Raw genomic sequence first — 15,843 nt, forward strand, 5'->3', positions numbered from 1 at the left:
GAGCAGCTCTCCTTCTCACGAGAGACGGCCAGTGTTCTGAAAGTGCATGCCGGGTGGAAAAGGAGTTCGGCTGGCTAAATACAGCAAGTACCTTCCTCACTTCTTCCTTGATGACTGAGGTTTTGGCAGTGGCTGAGCTGAACCTGCCTTATGAACTCTCAAAGCCTCTTGTACTTTCAGCCACTGATCCAACAGGTGTTTCAAGGCTTTCATCCAGCAGGAAGAAAGTTTTCATTTACCTCAAGCTCTTATATTTTTATTTTATTATGTCTTGCTTCTATTTCTATCAAAACTGCGGGACGGGGCGTTTAAAAATCAGTGGGGCTTGGAATGGGTCTCGTCAAATGAACTTTGCCATTTGGCCAATAGGATCCCGCATCGAAACATTGCTGATTTTTTTTTTTAATTTTCTTTTCTGCCCCCTCCTCCTTGTCCTCTTTCTCAGTTCCTCCGTTTCTCCCTCCCCCTCTCTCAACATTTTCAAAGAGTGCCCCAAACGGTGACAAACTCGCATGTGCTTCCCTTATGACTAAACCCCTGGGCCTCTCGCCAACGCCCCACAGATGGCCCCAAACTTCAGGCACCCCTTTAGGAGAGCTCCTCATTCACAGCCCTGCTCTTCTGCCAGGGCGGAGAAGTGAGGTGGGGAGTGGCGGTGTCTTAGTCCTGGGGGAAGGCAAAGCAGCTTCCAGGAGGAAACGGGGCGTTTCCTTCCCACGCGCTCTAGCGAGCTCTGGGTCCTGGCCTGGGGACTCCACCCAGCCCCTCCCCGCGCTCTGGGACAAGCCAGTCGCCACACACAGGCACTCGCAGGCCCTGGTGCCGCGCCCTAAGGAGAGCGGCACCCACGGCCAATTGCCATGGCAACCCCGGGGTTCATTCCATTCCCCACCCAACCGACCCCCGCCTCCTCCGAGCGCTGCAGCCAACCCGCTTGTGCGCGTCCCTAGAGCGCACTATAAAACCTGCGCCGGTGGCGCTGGGTTAGGGAGGCGATCTGCGGACCTGGAGGGAGGCGAGCTGAGCCAATCCACGGCGTAGAAAGTCTCGTTTTGTAAAAGCGGGAGGAAAAAGACTCAGCATGCAGAGTGGGTCAGTCATGAGTCTCAATCTGCCCCCTCAATATCTTTGCCTGGCTTTTCTGCTCCTCCATCTCCTGGGACAGGTAAGTGGCACACCTCTTAGGTGCCCCTGGTTACTTTGCCTTCCTGGGCAGCCCATGCTGGGTCCCCGGGTCACCCCGCCTTCGACTGATCCTGCTGAGAGGTTTCTCCTTCTTGTCTCTCCCGCCCGCAGGTCTCTGCCACTCAGCGCTGCCCCAACCCATGCCCAGCCGGGTGCCCCAAGACGCCGCCGGCGTGCGCCCCCGGGGTGAGAGCTGTGCTGGACGACTGCTCGTGCTGTCTGGTGTGTGCCCGCCAGCGCGGCGACAGCTGCTCGGAGATGGAGCCGTGCGAGGAGAGCCGCGGCCTCTTCTGTGACCGCAGAGCGGACCCCAGCGCCAAAACTGGAATCTGCATGGGTAATCCAGCCCACTCCCGCGATGGGCCTCTGTCCTGCGGCTGGCTGGAGCTGTCCCCTCTTTCCTCTCCTTTCCCTCCCCCTTCCCAGATGGTGATGCGCAAGTAATAACAATAGTGAGGCTGCAGTAGGTGATGTTTATGGAGCACTTACTCTATGCCAGGCATTGGGGGGTAGGGACCGATTGGGGGGAGCGCCGGAAACCAGAGGTGAAAAGCATTTGATCACTTGCACCTAGAGAAGACTCCGGATAGATGGGGAGCAGAGCAGAGTTAAGGGCCGGTGAAGTCATTTCCTTCGGACATTTCCAGGGGGCCTCTCGGGGGTGATGGAAGCGTAGGTTTCCTCACTGGCTCACAGCTCCCCTGACTGCAGCCCAACAGGTTGGTTTTCACGCCTCTAATTGTCCCGTTTGAGCCAAAGCCTCCCCTAGTCTCCTGGGACGGCTATGTAACCCCTCTCTAGGCTGTGAATAAAAGAAAATGCAGGCAACCGGCCAGTGCAGGCTGGTGAAACTTAATTAATTGGGCATCGGTTTTCCACGTGGTGCTCCATTTAGTTGGAGGCTGGCCCTGCATCCCTAAATTAGAGGCATGGCATAGCCTTTTACTTTATTCTCTGAGCTAATAATGATTTTTTTGTGTGCTGGAATGCCAAGGGCTTCCAACTCTCTGCCCAATTTGACCAGTTAACCTATCTGGAGAACGTGAGTGCATGGTTTTTTTTTTCTTTTTAATTCTAAACTTCTGGATTAGGAGAATCTAAGGAGTTTCTTGCAAAAATAACTTTATCATAGGGAACATGGCTGTGGGAGCTTAGGACCACCATGTCTCAGTTATACACCTCTTCTCATCCATAAAACAAGCTGCAGAACTGCATGGTCTTAGGTTCCTTCTTGCTCAGGGAGCCCTCCTTGAGGATATCACTCTGCTGAGATAAGAACCCAGACTCTCTGCACTAGAAACAGAACAACCTGGGCTTTGGATCGTGTGCTGCCAATCTCAAGTAGCTTCCTGGAGGCATTATGTTTTTGTTTTTCTCCCCCACTCCCTCTCTGCCCTGCTTCCCCCGTATTCTAGCGATAGAGGGAGATAACTGTGTGTTCGATGGGGTCATCTACCAAAGCGGAGTGACCTTTCAGCCCAGCTGCAAGTACCAGTGCACCTGCCGAGATGGGCAGATTGGCTGTGTGCCTCGCTGTAACGAAGACCTGCTTCTCCCCCAACCTGACTGCCCGGTTCCACGGAAGGTTGAAGTGCCCGGGGAGTGCTGTGAAAAGTGGATCTGTGACACAAATGACACGGAAGCATTAGGGGACCTGCATGCCCTTCCAGGTGAGAAACTCGGGATAGACGAAGGTGATCACGGCACAGGGTACAGGTGGGCAGGAAGCATGGGCACTCCTTCGGATTTGCAATGACAGACTGGCCTCCATTTCTGGCCATTCAACCGTGGGCTCCAGATTGCCCACTGAGCCCAGCACAGCATGGGTTTGACTCCTAGCCAAGCGACACAGGTATGCACAGTTTCTCCTGAAGGGAACCTGCTGAATTCAGTGCTTCTTTTCAGCAATGGGACTGATTTTGTCTTATTGCATAACTACTCTTTATATTTTAGCCCATCCCACTTGACCTTTATTCACATCAGAAAGATAAAAGTAAAAAAAAAAAACAACACTCTTTTCTTTTGTGGATTCTGTAGCCGTGTACTCTCAAGACCAGCCTCCCTAAAGAATGCTACTTACTGTTGAACAGGTGTCACAGAACAATGTCACCTTTCCAGATGCTGTAGGAAAAGGTCAAGTGACACTTCAGGATCTTTGTTTTACTTTTTTTGTTTGTTTGCTTCATCTTATAAAGGAAATAATTCTGGGGAGGGGTGGGGCTCAAGAGCCAGCAGAGAACATTTTAGAAGGCAGTAATCAGACAGATTGTATACACTGGCAGTATGCAGAGCTTTGATTTCTTAGCCAAGAGATCAGACAGGAAAACTGTCACGTAGAAGAGAAGACGTGCCCCAGGCCACGATATGTTATGATGCTGAGTGCCGAGACAGGACGTTTGGTGGCCGTCCAGGCCCCAGTGTCTGCATCCCACAACCCAAACCACCAGTTCTGGCTCCCTAAGGCAAAGCATGCTTTCGTCACTATTTTGAGTCAGTTGGTTCTACTTATGCATCCAACTGAAGTTTTTCCATGACTCCTTTTCTTCACAAGATCACGTATTAAAAACACTATCATTTATGGAAAGGTTGTCGGTGCTAAACCATTCTATATTCTTAAAATCCCTAAGCTTCTTAAGGACAGGTGATCCTGAGCTTCAGAAGGACAAGTTAAACAGTCATTCCACAAAGATTTCCTGAAGGCTCTCAACATGTCAGGCACCGTGCAACTGGTTAGGGGTTTACAAATACAGAGATAGGCTCCATCCCCGAGAACACCAGAGTTTTAGGAGATGCAGAGTTGGCTGAAACCTTTTTCTAATGATGATGAACCCCTTCCTTTTTTCACTCAGCCTAGTTGTCTTTCTTTGTATTTCCTACAGCCTACAGGACAGAAACCACTCTGGGGGTCGCGGTCTCTGACTCAGGTGTCAACTGCATTGAACAGACCACAGAGTGGAGCGCGTGTTCCAAGACCTGCGGCATGGGCCTCTCCACGCAGGTCACCAACAGGAATCCCCAGTGTGAGATGGTGAAGCGGACCCGGCTCTGTATGGTGCGGCCCTGTGAACCAGAGCCCAAGCAACAAGCAGATAAGGTAGGGGCCTGCTGGAAACCTCCCATTACAGAGGAGGCTGCCCGACCTCGTTGGGGTCTGGGCTTTGGAAAATCACTGCGCCACTAGTTGAGTGCAGGTCAGTTCTGGCATGGAGGAAATCTCAGAGGAAAGACAGAAAGGTTCTTGAAGGGAGTGAGGTTACCTTCTTTTTTTTTTCCTCTTGAATGTATTGAAATACCCCAAGCAACTCACAAGAGGCTCCCAGGTAAAGAGGGAGGGTCCGGACAGTTATCATAATGTCCCCAGTTGAGAAGGGAATGGCAGATCTCATTCTGTTCCTGGAAGACAGTGGCTACTCAATTGCCAAGGGTAGTTGATTTTAGAGGGGTCACTTCTTCTTTTTAGTTAAATTTATTAGGGTGGCATGGGTTAGTAAAATTACATAGGTTTCAGGTGCACAGTTCTATCCTACATCATCTGTATATTGTATTGTATGTTCACCACCTGAAAGTAAGTTTCTAGAGAGACTGACCTCAGTGTCCCTAGAGGTCCTCATTTCTGACCTCAGTCTCCTTCAGCCGTGAGGTTCAATCTGTAATGAGCAACAGAGTAGGAATTATATCGGCCTTACTCACCCCTCAGTCCCCAACCTCCTACTGATCTAGAGTGCGTACTTGATCAAATGTTGTTGATGAAGAAATGAATGGCTGTCTGGGAATGAGTTTCAATGTTTTAAAAGGCTCAGTGGGACTAGTATATTTGCCAGCATAAGGCTGTATTTGCCAAATAAAATAGCACATTTCTTTCCTTTTTTGCTGGTATTCTATCAACTCAGTGTGTTAGTGCTGAGTATAAGGCATGCAGAGCAGAAGCTTGGACTGGTTCCTGATGACATCACAGGCCTTGTTACTAGAACCCCAGATAAAGGCCATGCCCCAAAAATAAATTATTATATGAAGCCTTGTACAAACCTGAGGCCAAAACCAAACAGTCCCTAGCAGTGAAAGACGCACGCATCTCTGCACTGAGAAAACGCCATCCGATGCAGAAAGGTGCAACTCTGGCTTTAACTTCCAGCCTCCCACACAAACCGGCCACGGGGTCTTGGGCAGTTTTCTTGACCTCTGAGCCTCAATTCCTTCCCCCACATACTGGGGTCATTGACAGTACCTACCGCAAAGGTGTCATGAGGGTGAAATAGATACATTGACAAAGTGGTGGGCACCGATTGCTCTGCGGACGTCAGGCAGCTTTGCTTAAAATTTCTATTTATTGCTACAATAAGAGTCTCTAGTAGTTGCATTCATTATATGGCTGCCGAGCTATATGACTTCTGAAGGTCCATTCTAACTTTAAGTTTCTTTTACCACTTTAGAAAGAACACCTAGAAATACCCAATCCCTAAAATCATATAAGCCTCCCTACACTTAAGGGAATTCTAACATACATGTTACATGGTCATGTGGGCTCACAAAGCAGTCTCTCTGTCTCTCTGCTTCTCTCTCTCTCTCTCTCTCTCCCTGTGTGTCTCTCTCACACACAAAAGCACATGCATACATACAAATATACACACACACAAAGGGATGCTGTTGGCCTTGTACATTTCTGTGGGTGCCGGCAAGAATATACGCTAAATATTAAATGTGAAAAAGGAAAAAAACAAGAAGATCTTAAATATTGTCAAAGACACAGTAATTTCTGTATAAAGTAAGGTTTTTCCATGTCATGCCTCTAAAATGTTGCCTATTATTGTTTCTTTAACCAAAATGTATAGTTTCTCTTGCACCTAGCTTAATGCTGAGATTCCATTTACAATATTTACTTATGGTACGTATACTTCATAAGGCTTCTAGAAGTTGAGTTGGAATCTGGGCAGACACGAGCATGGCAATCATGACTTCCTTACCCAGAGAGTCTTACATGTAAGACAGTGCTTGTCAAAGTGTGGCCCCCCCGACAGCGGCATCACGTAAGAACTTGTTGAAATGTAAATCACTGAGACCTCAGTCAGACCTCCCGAATCTGAAACTCTGGGTGCAAGGCCCAACAATCTGTTTTAGCAAAACCTCCAGATGCTTTTGACGCGCAATAAAGTCTGAGAGCCACTCATTTCAGAGAACTCCAAGCCTCCTCGCCGCACCAGCTGTGGACTGTGCTTAGAAAGGTCAAGAGCAGTAGAGGAATGTGGCACATGGGTGGGTGAAGAAATCTAAGTGGGAAATAAACCTATCATCGATTCCTTGCTGGAGTATCAATATTGGGTTCCTCACCAACCATGATGAATGGAATAGTCAATAAATTCTCCACTTACTTTGTCTTCATGGAAAATAACCTGAAATCTCATTGTCTTGGACATTCGTAAGGTTATATAGTACAGTAGAAGAATTGGGCATTGCATCAAAGAACTTCAATTACTAGATGTTTTATCTCACTTTAGCCCTTTGAGATTTCATTTATTTATCTATAAAACTTGGGCAATTATCTTCTACAGTAACAACTGTTCCTTGTATGAGTGAATGTTGTTGATAATAACCTCACATGAATTAACATTTGAAATGTATTTGAAACGTTTTTAGGCTTACAATGATGCCAGATTTCTTCTCTTTCTCTTCATGATGCCTAAAGAATGTATTTGGCTAAATACAACACCAACCCCTGTTACAGTGGCTTGAAAACATAGCTTTCCTAATCATATGCTTTTACCCTCATGTTCACCTCCAAGGTCAAAAGATGCCTGCGCACAGTTAGGCACGGTTTCCACATTCTAGGCAAGAAGGAAAATGAACACAGGCTGCAATAAAGAACTGCACCTGTCTGCAGGGTGAAGGATTTCCCAGAATCCCTTGGCTTCTGTATCATTGGCCAGAACTTTGTCACAAGGCCACCCCAAGCTCCCAGATATTCTGGGGGAAGCAAAGCCTTTTAGCTGACCACATTACCCAAACAAAATTCAAGTTCTGTTAGCAAAGAAGAAAGAGCAATGGCTATTAGGCAGGCAACTAGCAAGTTATTCCATACCCCCAAAGTGGTTCCTGGGAAGAACAGCAGCCACCCATGCATCACTGTCTTTCTTCTTTCTTAGAAAGGAAAAAGGTGTCTCCGTACCGTGAAGCCCCTCGAAGCCACCCACCTGCAGTTCAAGAACTGCACGAGCCTGCACCCCTACAAGCCCAGGTACTGTGGGGTCTGTAGCGATGGCCGCTGCTGCACCCCCCACAACACCAAAACCATCCAGGTGGAGTTCCAGTGTGCCCCAGGGCACATCATCAAGAAGCCGGTGATGGTCATCGGGACCTGCACCTGTCACAACAACTGTCCTCACAACAACGAGGCATTTCTCCAAGAGTTAAAGCCAAACAGCAGCCAAGGGAAAATCTAACCTGGGCCCCCGGAGGAGGACGCACACCTATGAGACAAACCATAGTGACTGCGCGACCTATCATCCAAAGTACATGAGAAAAATGATGAGAATCGTGACTTCGCCCCTGAGTCCTGTGTGTTTTCTGTGGTCATATGAGGTCAGTTATAGCTGTCTTGTTTTTAAATTAAAGATATGATTAACTGTAAACTTGGAATCAAGGTAAGCTCAGGATAGTGCTTTGGGATGATTTACTGTTCTATAGTGTTTACTGCAGATGAAAATTTCTATCAATTGAAGAAATCAGATATAGGTTTTACTGTAGAGACTGCATCACATTACACTTCCCTTACTTTGTTAGGTATTAGTGCAATTTCAAGAGAATGTCACTTTAACAAAGGACACAGTCAAGTCCAGAATCATAGTGATCACGTCCTCATACAGATATTTTGCCACCTGTTGAGGTTTGACTTGAGGGCACTCTGTTGAGTTCTTTTGGAGGAGCTCAACCCTGAACTTCCAAGTCCAAGGGTCTGTAGCGACTTCCAAGTCCAAGGGTCTGTAGCGACTTCAACTTGAACTCCAGAGTCTGTTAGGTTTTTTTGTTTTGTTTTGTTTTGTTTTGTTTTGTTGCATCCTAGGAAAAGAGCTCTATCCACAGTAGTACAATGTCACAGTGAATTGAGTGGACTAGTGTCGTACACTTGCTTCACTTCAGACAAATTGACTCCTTTCCAATAGAAAGCAGCTGAACAAAAAACTCCCGGTCACGCAGAGAAGACGAGGACCACACACCACCGCCCCCGCATGTCTGTATGCGAGGGTTTAACTCAGCAGAAGCAGAGCGTGCCAGAAGGCACCCTCTCCGCTCCCTGATGAGTAAATTGAGGCCCAGTGCACCCGATTACAACCTTGGATGATTTTTAAATGTGTTTGTACTGAAATTTTTCAAACAAAGAACAAAACCGACCTAAGTGGGAGGACATAATAACACAAATATTATGGGAGTTTAGAATGTATTACTTACCCATAACTTACCCTTGGGCGCTAATTATGCAAGCTCACAAACAAGACATGTGTGGATACATACACGTATCTAATTTGTCAGGCTATAAAGTAGGCTGCAAAATTAAATGTATACATTCTCCTAATGTCACCATATGTGTTCAACTTTTCTCCTTTAAAGTATTTATAGAAATATAAATTATACATTTTTAAATATTCTTTTTACTTTCTCTACTTGTCAGACAACACTAAATAAATATGATCTTATCAATGTGTGATTTTGCTATTACTTTGTGCTTGTAAGTTCTTTATTGAAAATACAAATATAAATAAAATGTGCAAGTTCAATCAGACCCTGAGCACAGTATCCATTGAAAGCAAAGTGGATACATTTAGATGGATGTTCACCTTCTTACTGCAAGGAAAACAAAAGATAGCTCTTCCCAAATGAGGAGGTCTCTCCGCCACGGCCTCAAGTGCTCTGCACAGAGTTGACTCAGACCAACAATTCAAGCCCTGATATTTTTTTTTCTGGACAATCAGCTATCCACGTCTATGTATTAAAAATTTAACTTCTTGTTGGAGCGATCCAAACTCACCTCTCTGGCTTCCACATCCAGTTAAAGGGCTCTCTGTTCACCCAATTACCCAGCTTAAAACACCAGCTTTATTTTGATTGGCCTGCCCTGGCTCTGAGCCCCAGCAGAGCTCATCTCCAGCGGCAGCTGCAGCGCAGGGCAGAACCGTGGGCAGCAATAATGCATGCCAAGTCAGTGGCAACATAAGCTTCATGCTTTGTAGTTTCTGGCTCCTGCGGGGGGTCTATAGCTATTCCTCCATAAAGTTAAACATGTTTCCCTCTTCCCAACTTCGCTCCCTCGATCTCAGGTTCGTTCCCACCCATCTCTTTAGCTAGTTTCTATTTGTCCTTTCAGACAGATTGAAAAGCCAATTGGACTTCAAAAGAAGTTATCAAGGGGAGCTAACATGTATCCCATAATTCGTGCTAAGAACTTGACTTTCATTATAGCGTTTATTTTATATAGCTTTACAAAGTAAGCTCTCCTCCCTATATTGCAGTTAAGAAAACTTTTTTAAATTTAAGAATAAACAGTTGGGGGCTGGGGGTATAAGAAGACTAAATGGTAATAGAAAAAAATACAAGAAAAAATTTAAATAAGTAAAATAAAACTAAATGGTTAAAAGAAACTGGTGTATCTAGAAGTCAGATCGAAGTACTTTGGTTCCTACATTAAGCTACCGCATGGACCCATGCTAGATTATCTGCAAGACTGCCCCATACTGCCAGTAATGGCAAAATGGGGACATTCAAAGGTCCAGCAATATAGATTGATTAGATAAATCCTAGTACATCCATTATCCTGAGAAGAACAAAGCAAACTTTAAAGTGAAAATGTCAGAACATACGCAGCCCCCAAAAGGTAAGAACTATGGAAGGTGGGGTTTGGCTTTGTTCAAAAGTATCTGTGCACACGAATGAAAAGAGAACTGCAAAAAACTGTCCTTTGTGATTGGGTCAAACTGGTCTTATTTTTTCCACTATTTGGGATTTTTTTTACTAACTTTTGGTAACTAAGAATACCCTGCCTTTCTAGCCAGGAAAACAATCTAAGGCTGAACTCACAAGTGCCTTCAAGCGAAGTTCCCCTCATACCTCTCCTCACACTGAATCGGCCGCTCCTTCCAGCATCCAACACAGTTATTAATTCATTCATCATTTTGTCTACTCAAACAATGCTTACTGACAGCTCCTGTGTGTCTAGCATTGTTTTAGGTCCTGGGAATACAGCCATGAAAAGAAAAAACACAATAAAATAAATAAGTTAACTCACCTCCCCGGAATCTACACTCTGTTGGCCAAGACAGGCAAAAAGCAATAAATACGAAAGTCAAACAAGATAGATATCAAATAGCGATAAACAAACTCTACGAAGATCATTAAAATGGGGTGATCGAATAGGGAATTTCTCGGTGAGTAACTGAACTCAAAGTGGCCAAGGAGGTTCTTTGTGAAGAGGTAATATTTCGTCTTGGATCTGAAGGATCCAGATTAGGAGAAAGAATCTTCTAGGCAGAGGTAACAGTGAAAAACAGTGTCAGGAATAAGCCTGGAGCTTCCTGAAAGAAGATCCGTGTGCCAGAGCCGCTGGTGAGGGGAGGGGCAGAGGGCTCAAACATGCAGGGTTTGCTGCTGTATTGCACTTCTCGCACCATGTTACAATTGATCCTTTAAATCCCAATGCACTAAGCCTCTTAAGACCAGCCTTTTGGCCTTCTTTGTATCTGTCCCAGTACCTGGCACACAGGAGGACCCCACTGTACACCTGTTGAATGGATGAGTAGATGAAAAAGCAGAAGAATAAAGGGGCTGTGCCTTGACAAAAGATAGAACATTCTTTGAAATGGATGTTAGGCTTTTAAGCTATCATTTTCATTATCACAATCACTATGATCTTCACGATAACTACCACTTGTAGAGCAATCCCCACTCATTAACATGCACACATGCGTGCACACATGCATTCCTGAAGTTATAATTAAAGACAGTTGAAAAAATGTGATCTCACCCACAAACCTTTGCTAAGATCTGAACATCCTAGGAAGAGCAACATTTGCTGAGCAGCATTCAGGCTGCAGAAAGAGGGCAGGCCTGGGAGCTTTTCCAGCCTGGGTGTGAGTACCAGCCTTATTCTTTCCCAGCTGTGGCATACTGAGCAATTTGCACATAGCCTCTGGGCCTCAGTTTCCACATGTGTAAGATGAGACCATAATATTCACAGAGTGACCAATTGCCCTAGTTTGTCGTGGACTGAGTGGGTCCCTGGGACTCAAGAATTTCTCTTGTAAAATCAGCGTAGTACCAGCCAAACCGGGATGAGCTGGTCACTTTGGGTATCAACCACATATTGTTGTAAGATAATGTGTATTCATAAACAATTGACTATACCAGGCACATAGTAGGCCTGCAAATGACAGCTGTTAGTATAATAAGAATCCAGTAGGGCCAAGCACTGCCCCTTATTCTATGCATTGTCATGCTCAGAGGCAGACATTACTGACCTCATTTTTACGGGAAAAGGCGTCGAAACTCAAACACTCTAATGACCTATTAAGGACACAGTAAATGAAGGAGCTGAGGTTCAAACGCAGGGTCTGCCTGAGCTCAGAGCCAAGGCCCTTTCCTTTTTACAGGGCCATAGCGCAGAGGCCAAGTGTATTTTCAGCAACCAAAACAATTCCAACCGTTTTTATTTTTTGTGCTATTTTCCCAAACTATAAATGTTCTCTTTTAGAAACAGCATTGCAAAGCTGTGAGATTGCTGAGATCATTCTGTGAATGTGAAATTTTGGAAGCACTTATGTAATTGTGGCTCAGTGATAAGGCACACTTCATTGAAAATTTTGGGGGATTTTTTTCTTTTCTTTCACCAGACAAGGATTGGATTCAACAATGAGGCAAGGGCATTTTTAACTATGCAAGGAAATAATACGTCCCATACTGATCTGTGCTTGATGAGGTTGTCAGTAAAGCTCTTGGTGGAGATTCTAAGCAGAATGAGATCTCTCTCTGTGTTTCCTTGGCAGCAGGTCCACGTTGTCATCCTTCCGAACTGGTTTCACTCCAAAATGCTCCATGTCTTAAGTCAAATCATCAAAGCCGCATATCCCTTTGGCTCTGTGCTGTTGAGCTTAGTTTAAAGATTCATTATTGTTGAAAGCATATTCATCTTAACCACGCCGCATGGTCCTTACAGGCAGAATGTGCTATGCTGGACTCCGTCTGGGCCACGGAGGGATCACCAAATTCAATTACCACTTCAGTAACACCGCTGGCCCTCGCTGAACTCAATAATGAAGAATTCTCTGCAGCCATCCAACTGAGGACTGTGAATTACTGTTACACGAAGCCAGCTGTTCCAGGGGTAATCTGGAATTGCAAAGGGTAAGGAGAGCAAGGTGGTATCATTCTTCCTAAAGGACGTATATCTTTCCCCTTAGGACAAGAAAATGCAGGTCTGAGTTGCAGCCCAGGGGGCTCTACAAAAGAATGTGCAGTTCTGTTCAAAGGGCAGAGTTTTACAGAATGAATAGCTCACTGGTTTACTGAAAGACACTTGGAAAGAAACGTTATATAATCCAAGAAAAGGATATTGTTTGGTTTTATATTTTATTAGCAAAATCTGAGAAGCACACTCAGCTTATAGCACAGATTCTGATGTCTGGAAGAGGTTACATAGTTCTTCGTGGGGGTTAAACCAAGGTCAAGTTCTCCAAGCTGACCTAGATTTGTCCTGCTGAAGCTAGGTCATCCACAAGATCCTTGAAGGACCTTGGCGGAGTAATTCCCAGTAAATTCAAGTTCTAGTTCCTCTGACATTCAGCAGAATCTTCCCCGATACTTTGCAGAGCGTCTCAGCCCCCAGGAAAAAGGATAAAAGCTACAAGGGTCCTGTTGAGTGTATTCTGTCATCTCCCCGAACTCCATGTCCTTATTCAAGAATCTCCTTTCAGCTCACCTTCTCTAAGAAGATTTCTTGACTGGCACCATTTTACCCCCAACAGAACTAGTCATTCCCTCCTTTGTGCCCAGTTGCTCCTTATACCAATTACTAACACAGCAGCTAAAACACCCTACCTCTGCTCTTTCTTTGCCTGTCTGTCTTCCGCAAGCTCCACAAGGGCATGGACTCTGTCTGGTGTTCTCACCCCTGCTTCACACTGTGCTTTCTGCCACATTCCTCTGAACAGCTGAGCCCTGATGAACACCAAGAGCAGAAATCCAGCATTTCTGTGACACGCCACAACTTTCTCTTAAAAATTCAGGTAAATCTTCACTTCTCTTTAATAAACCCATCTTTCTTTCAATATAAAAATGCTTATAATGTAAATAATTAAATAAACATTTAAAATTTCTAGTTGCCTAACTTACTCAATTTTTTCCAGCCCAATTTCAAAACAAAGAAATTGATGTTCCAGAATGATATACATTGGCACAGAAACCTTTTGTGTCTCCTTGCATGTTCCATATAGTCAAATTAGCAGCAATAATAAAAATAGTGCCAAATTCCATCTCATTTTAGGTGCCATTGATTATAAGATGTATCATTAATTTATGTATCAAAAAGACATAAAATTCTGCCAATTTATCTAGGACATACCCTTTAGTTATCAGACTATCTCACTTTCATAAATACAAAATATATTTTTAAATGTCTACTTTAGAATACATAAAGTTTAGGGAGATAAAGAAAGGAGAAGATACAGGAGGAAGAGAAGAGCTAACATTTACAAGCTTATTAAGTACCAGGCAATATGCAAAGTGCTTTACATAGATTATCTCATTTACTTCGGTCCTTATAAAAAATCCTATGAGGTGGCTACTATTATATCTCAAAATTAGAGATGAGGAAAACAAAGCTTTGGGAAGACAAATAACTTGCCCATGTTCACAGATCTATTATGTAGAAAAGCCTAGATCTGAATCATCACATTCTGAACCCAGAATTGGTGAGTTTAATGCCTCTGTCTTATTGCGTCTAGATGCCAATTTCTCATATGAAGGTCAACTACTTACAGAGTCCCGCTGTGGCACCCAGGGGAAGGGGAGTCTCTTGTGCCCATTAAACCCATTCCTAGCAGATTTCAGAAGTACACAAAGAGGGAGGGGTTTCAGAGGCTTCTCTGTAAGTCCTCATTCATTAAGAGATCTATCTAGCCTCCAAGTCTATGTTTAATGGTTTATTCAGAAGGATGATAGTGTGATCTTTTCCCATTTGCCAGGAGAACTCAAGTTTTATAATGTCTGTGCCCTACTTATTGATATATTATCTACCTTGAAAGTCCTTGTTCTATTAGCTTCACCTTTTGAAATCCTATCTGTCATTCAAGGACCACCACAAAATGTTGCCCACTGAGATTTACCCAATCCTCTTTTACCCCCTCTTCCTTTACATCATGCCTCTTCAACCACAGCCAAAAATACCGGAAAACACTGAACTTAGAGTCAGAACACCAAGCCACATTCTGATTGCTGGCTTCTGAATTTATACGTCCACAAAATATGGATGTGGAACTCAATGGCCTCATATTGACACTGATAAAGTACCTACTGTATCCTATGCACTTAAACATATCATCTTTAGAACATTATTTTTCCTCACAACAGCCCTACAAGATGAATATTATTGCCCTGTTTTATAGATGAGACTCGTAAGGATTCAAACCCAGGAGTGGCTGGCTATAGAGGCCAGATTCCTTGCAGCATGACCCCCAAGAGCTTGTACTGCCCTTTCTCTTCCTTTTCCCTTTCATAATAATGAACACTGCAAAGGCTGAGCTCTGCAATAGAAGCACTTCTGTTCGGGGGATTAGAAAATAATCACCGTAGCCTTTGGGATTATTCTAGTCTCCCTAGGCACTGCAGTGATGAAATAAGCAGCACAAGTACTCATTAAAACTACACATGCCCAACACCCCCAAACTGGTAGAGATGTGAAAAAATCACCCAGGAAACCAGCTATTAAAACTTGATCCCATCAACCAATGAATTTGACTTTGTTTTTTCAGACCACTTGCTTTTTCAGCTTGCTCAGTTAAGACATCAAGATGCATCTATGAAAACAAAGACTTGTAGACAGATTCATTGAATTGGTCAGGTCACTTGTTGAAATGGGTCGTTTCACTCAAACAACTTGTTTGCAACCCAAGTTAGTAACTAGTTAATGCCCACTCAATCTATTAAAAACAACTCATCCATTTGATAGAGCCTCACTGACATTTTAAAAAATCAACCTATACTATACACCTAAGAAAATGTATTAATTGGTGACTAGTTTCTGTCAGTAAGCTCTGGGGACTAAGATGTGAGTATATACCTTGTGTTGTATGAGGTTGGTCATCATGAATTCTTACAATGTTGAGCAGATTCTTTAGCAAAAGAATTGAACTTCATTATCACACTAAAAGGGTTAATGCAATACAGATTGCTCAAATTTGGAACAAAGATAAAGCCCAAATATTATTTTCTATGACCCTCCTTAACAGTACAAAGCCCTGCCATCTACTGGGCATCTTTTTCTCCCAACACTTTGCATGATTTATAAATTTCTTCAATTTTGTATCATAAGTTAACAGTGGATTTATAAGACCTTCACATTTCATAAGTTGCATACACCTTTTTTTCTTCACTGATTTTCTAGGACTCTCTTTAGTCCTGTGT

General features: G+C 44.1%; 1 protein-coding gene across 1 annotated transcript; it reads left to right on the forward strand.

Moving 5' to 3' along the window:
- The first annotated feature begins 777 nt into the window (after positions 1-777).
- On the forward strand, positions 778-8,874 carry CCN3 (cellular communication network factor 3). The gene is made up of 5 exons (XM_045861199.1): positions 778-1,165; positions 1,297-1,522; positions 2,601-2,855; positions 4,065-4,279; positions 7,323-8,874. Exons 1-5 carry the CDS (start codon positions 1,082-1,084, stop codon positions 7,617-7,619), a joined length of 1,077 nt encoding a protein of 358 aa, XP_045717155.1. The 5' UTR covers positions 778-1,081; the 3' UTR covers positions 7,620-8,874.
- The last annotated feature ends 6,969 nt before the right edge of the window (positions 8,875-15,843 follow it).

Source organism: Phyllostomus hastatus, unplaced genomic scaffold, assembly GCF_019186645.2.
Source record: "Phyllostomus hastatus isolate PE091 unplaced genomic scaffold, TTU_PhHast_1.1 phas_scaffold_21, whole genome shotgun sequence".
Classification (NCBI taxonomy): domain Eukaryota; kingdom Metazoa; phylum Chordata; class Mammalia; order Chiroptera; family Phyllostomidae; genus Phyllostomus; species Phyllostomus hastatus.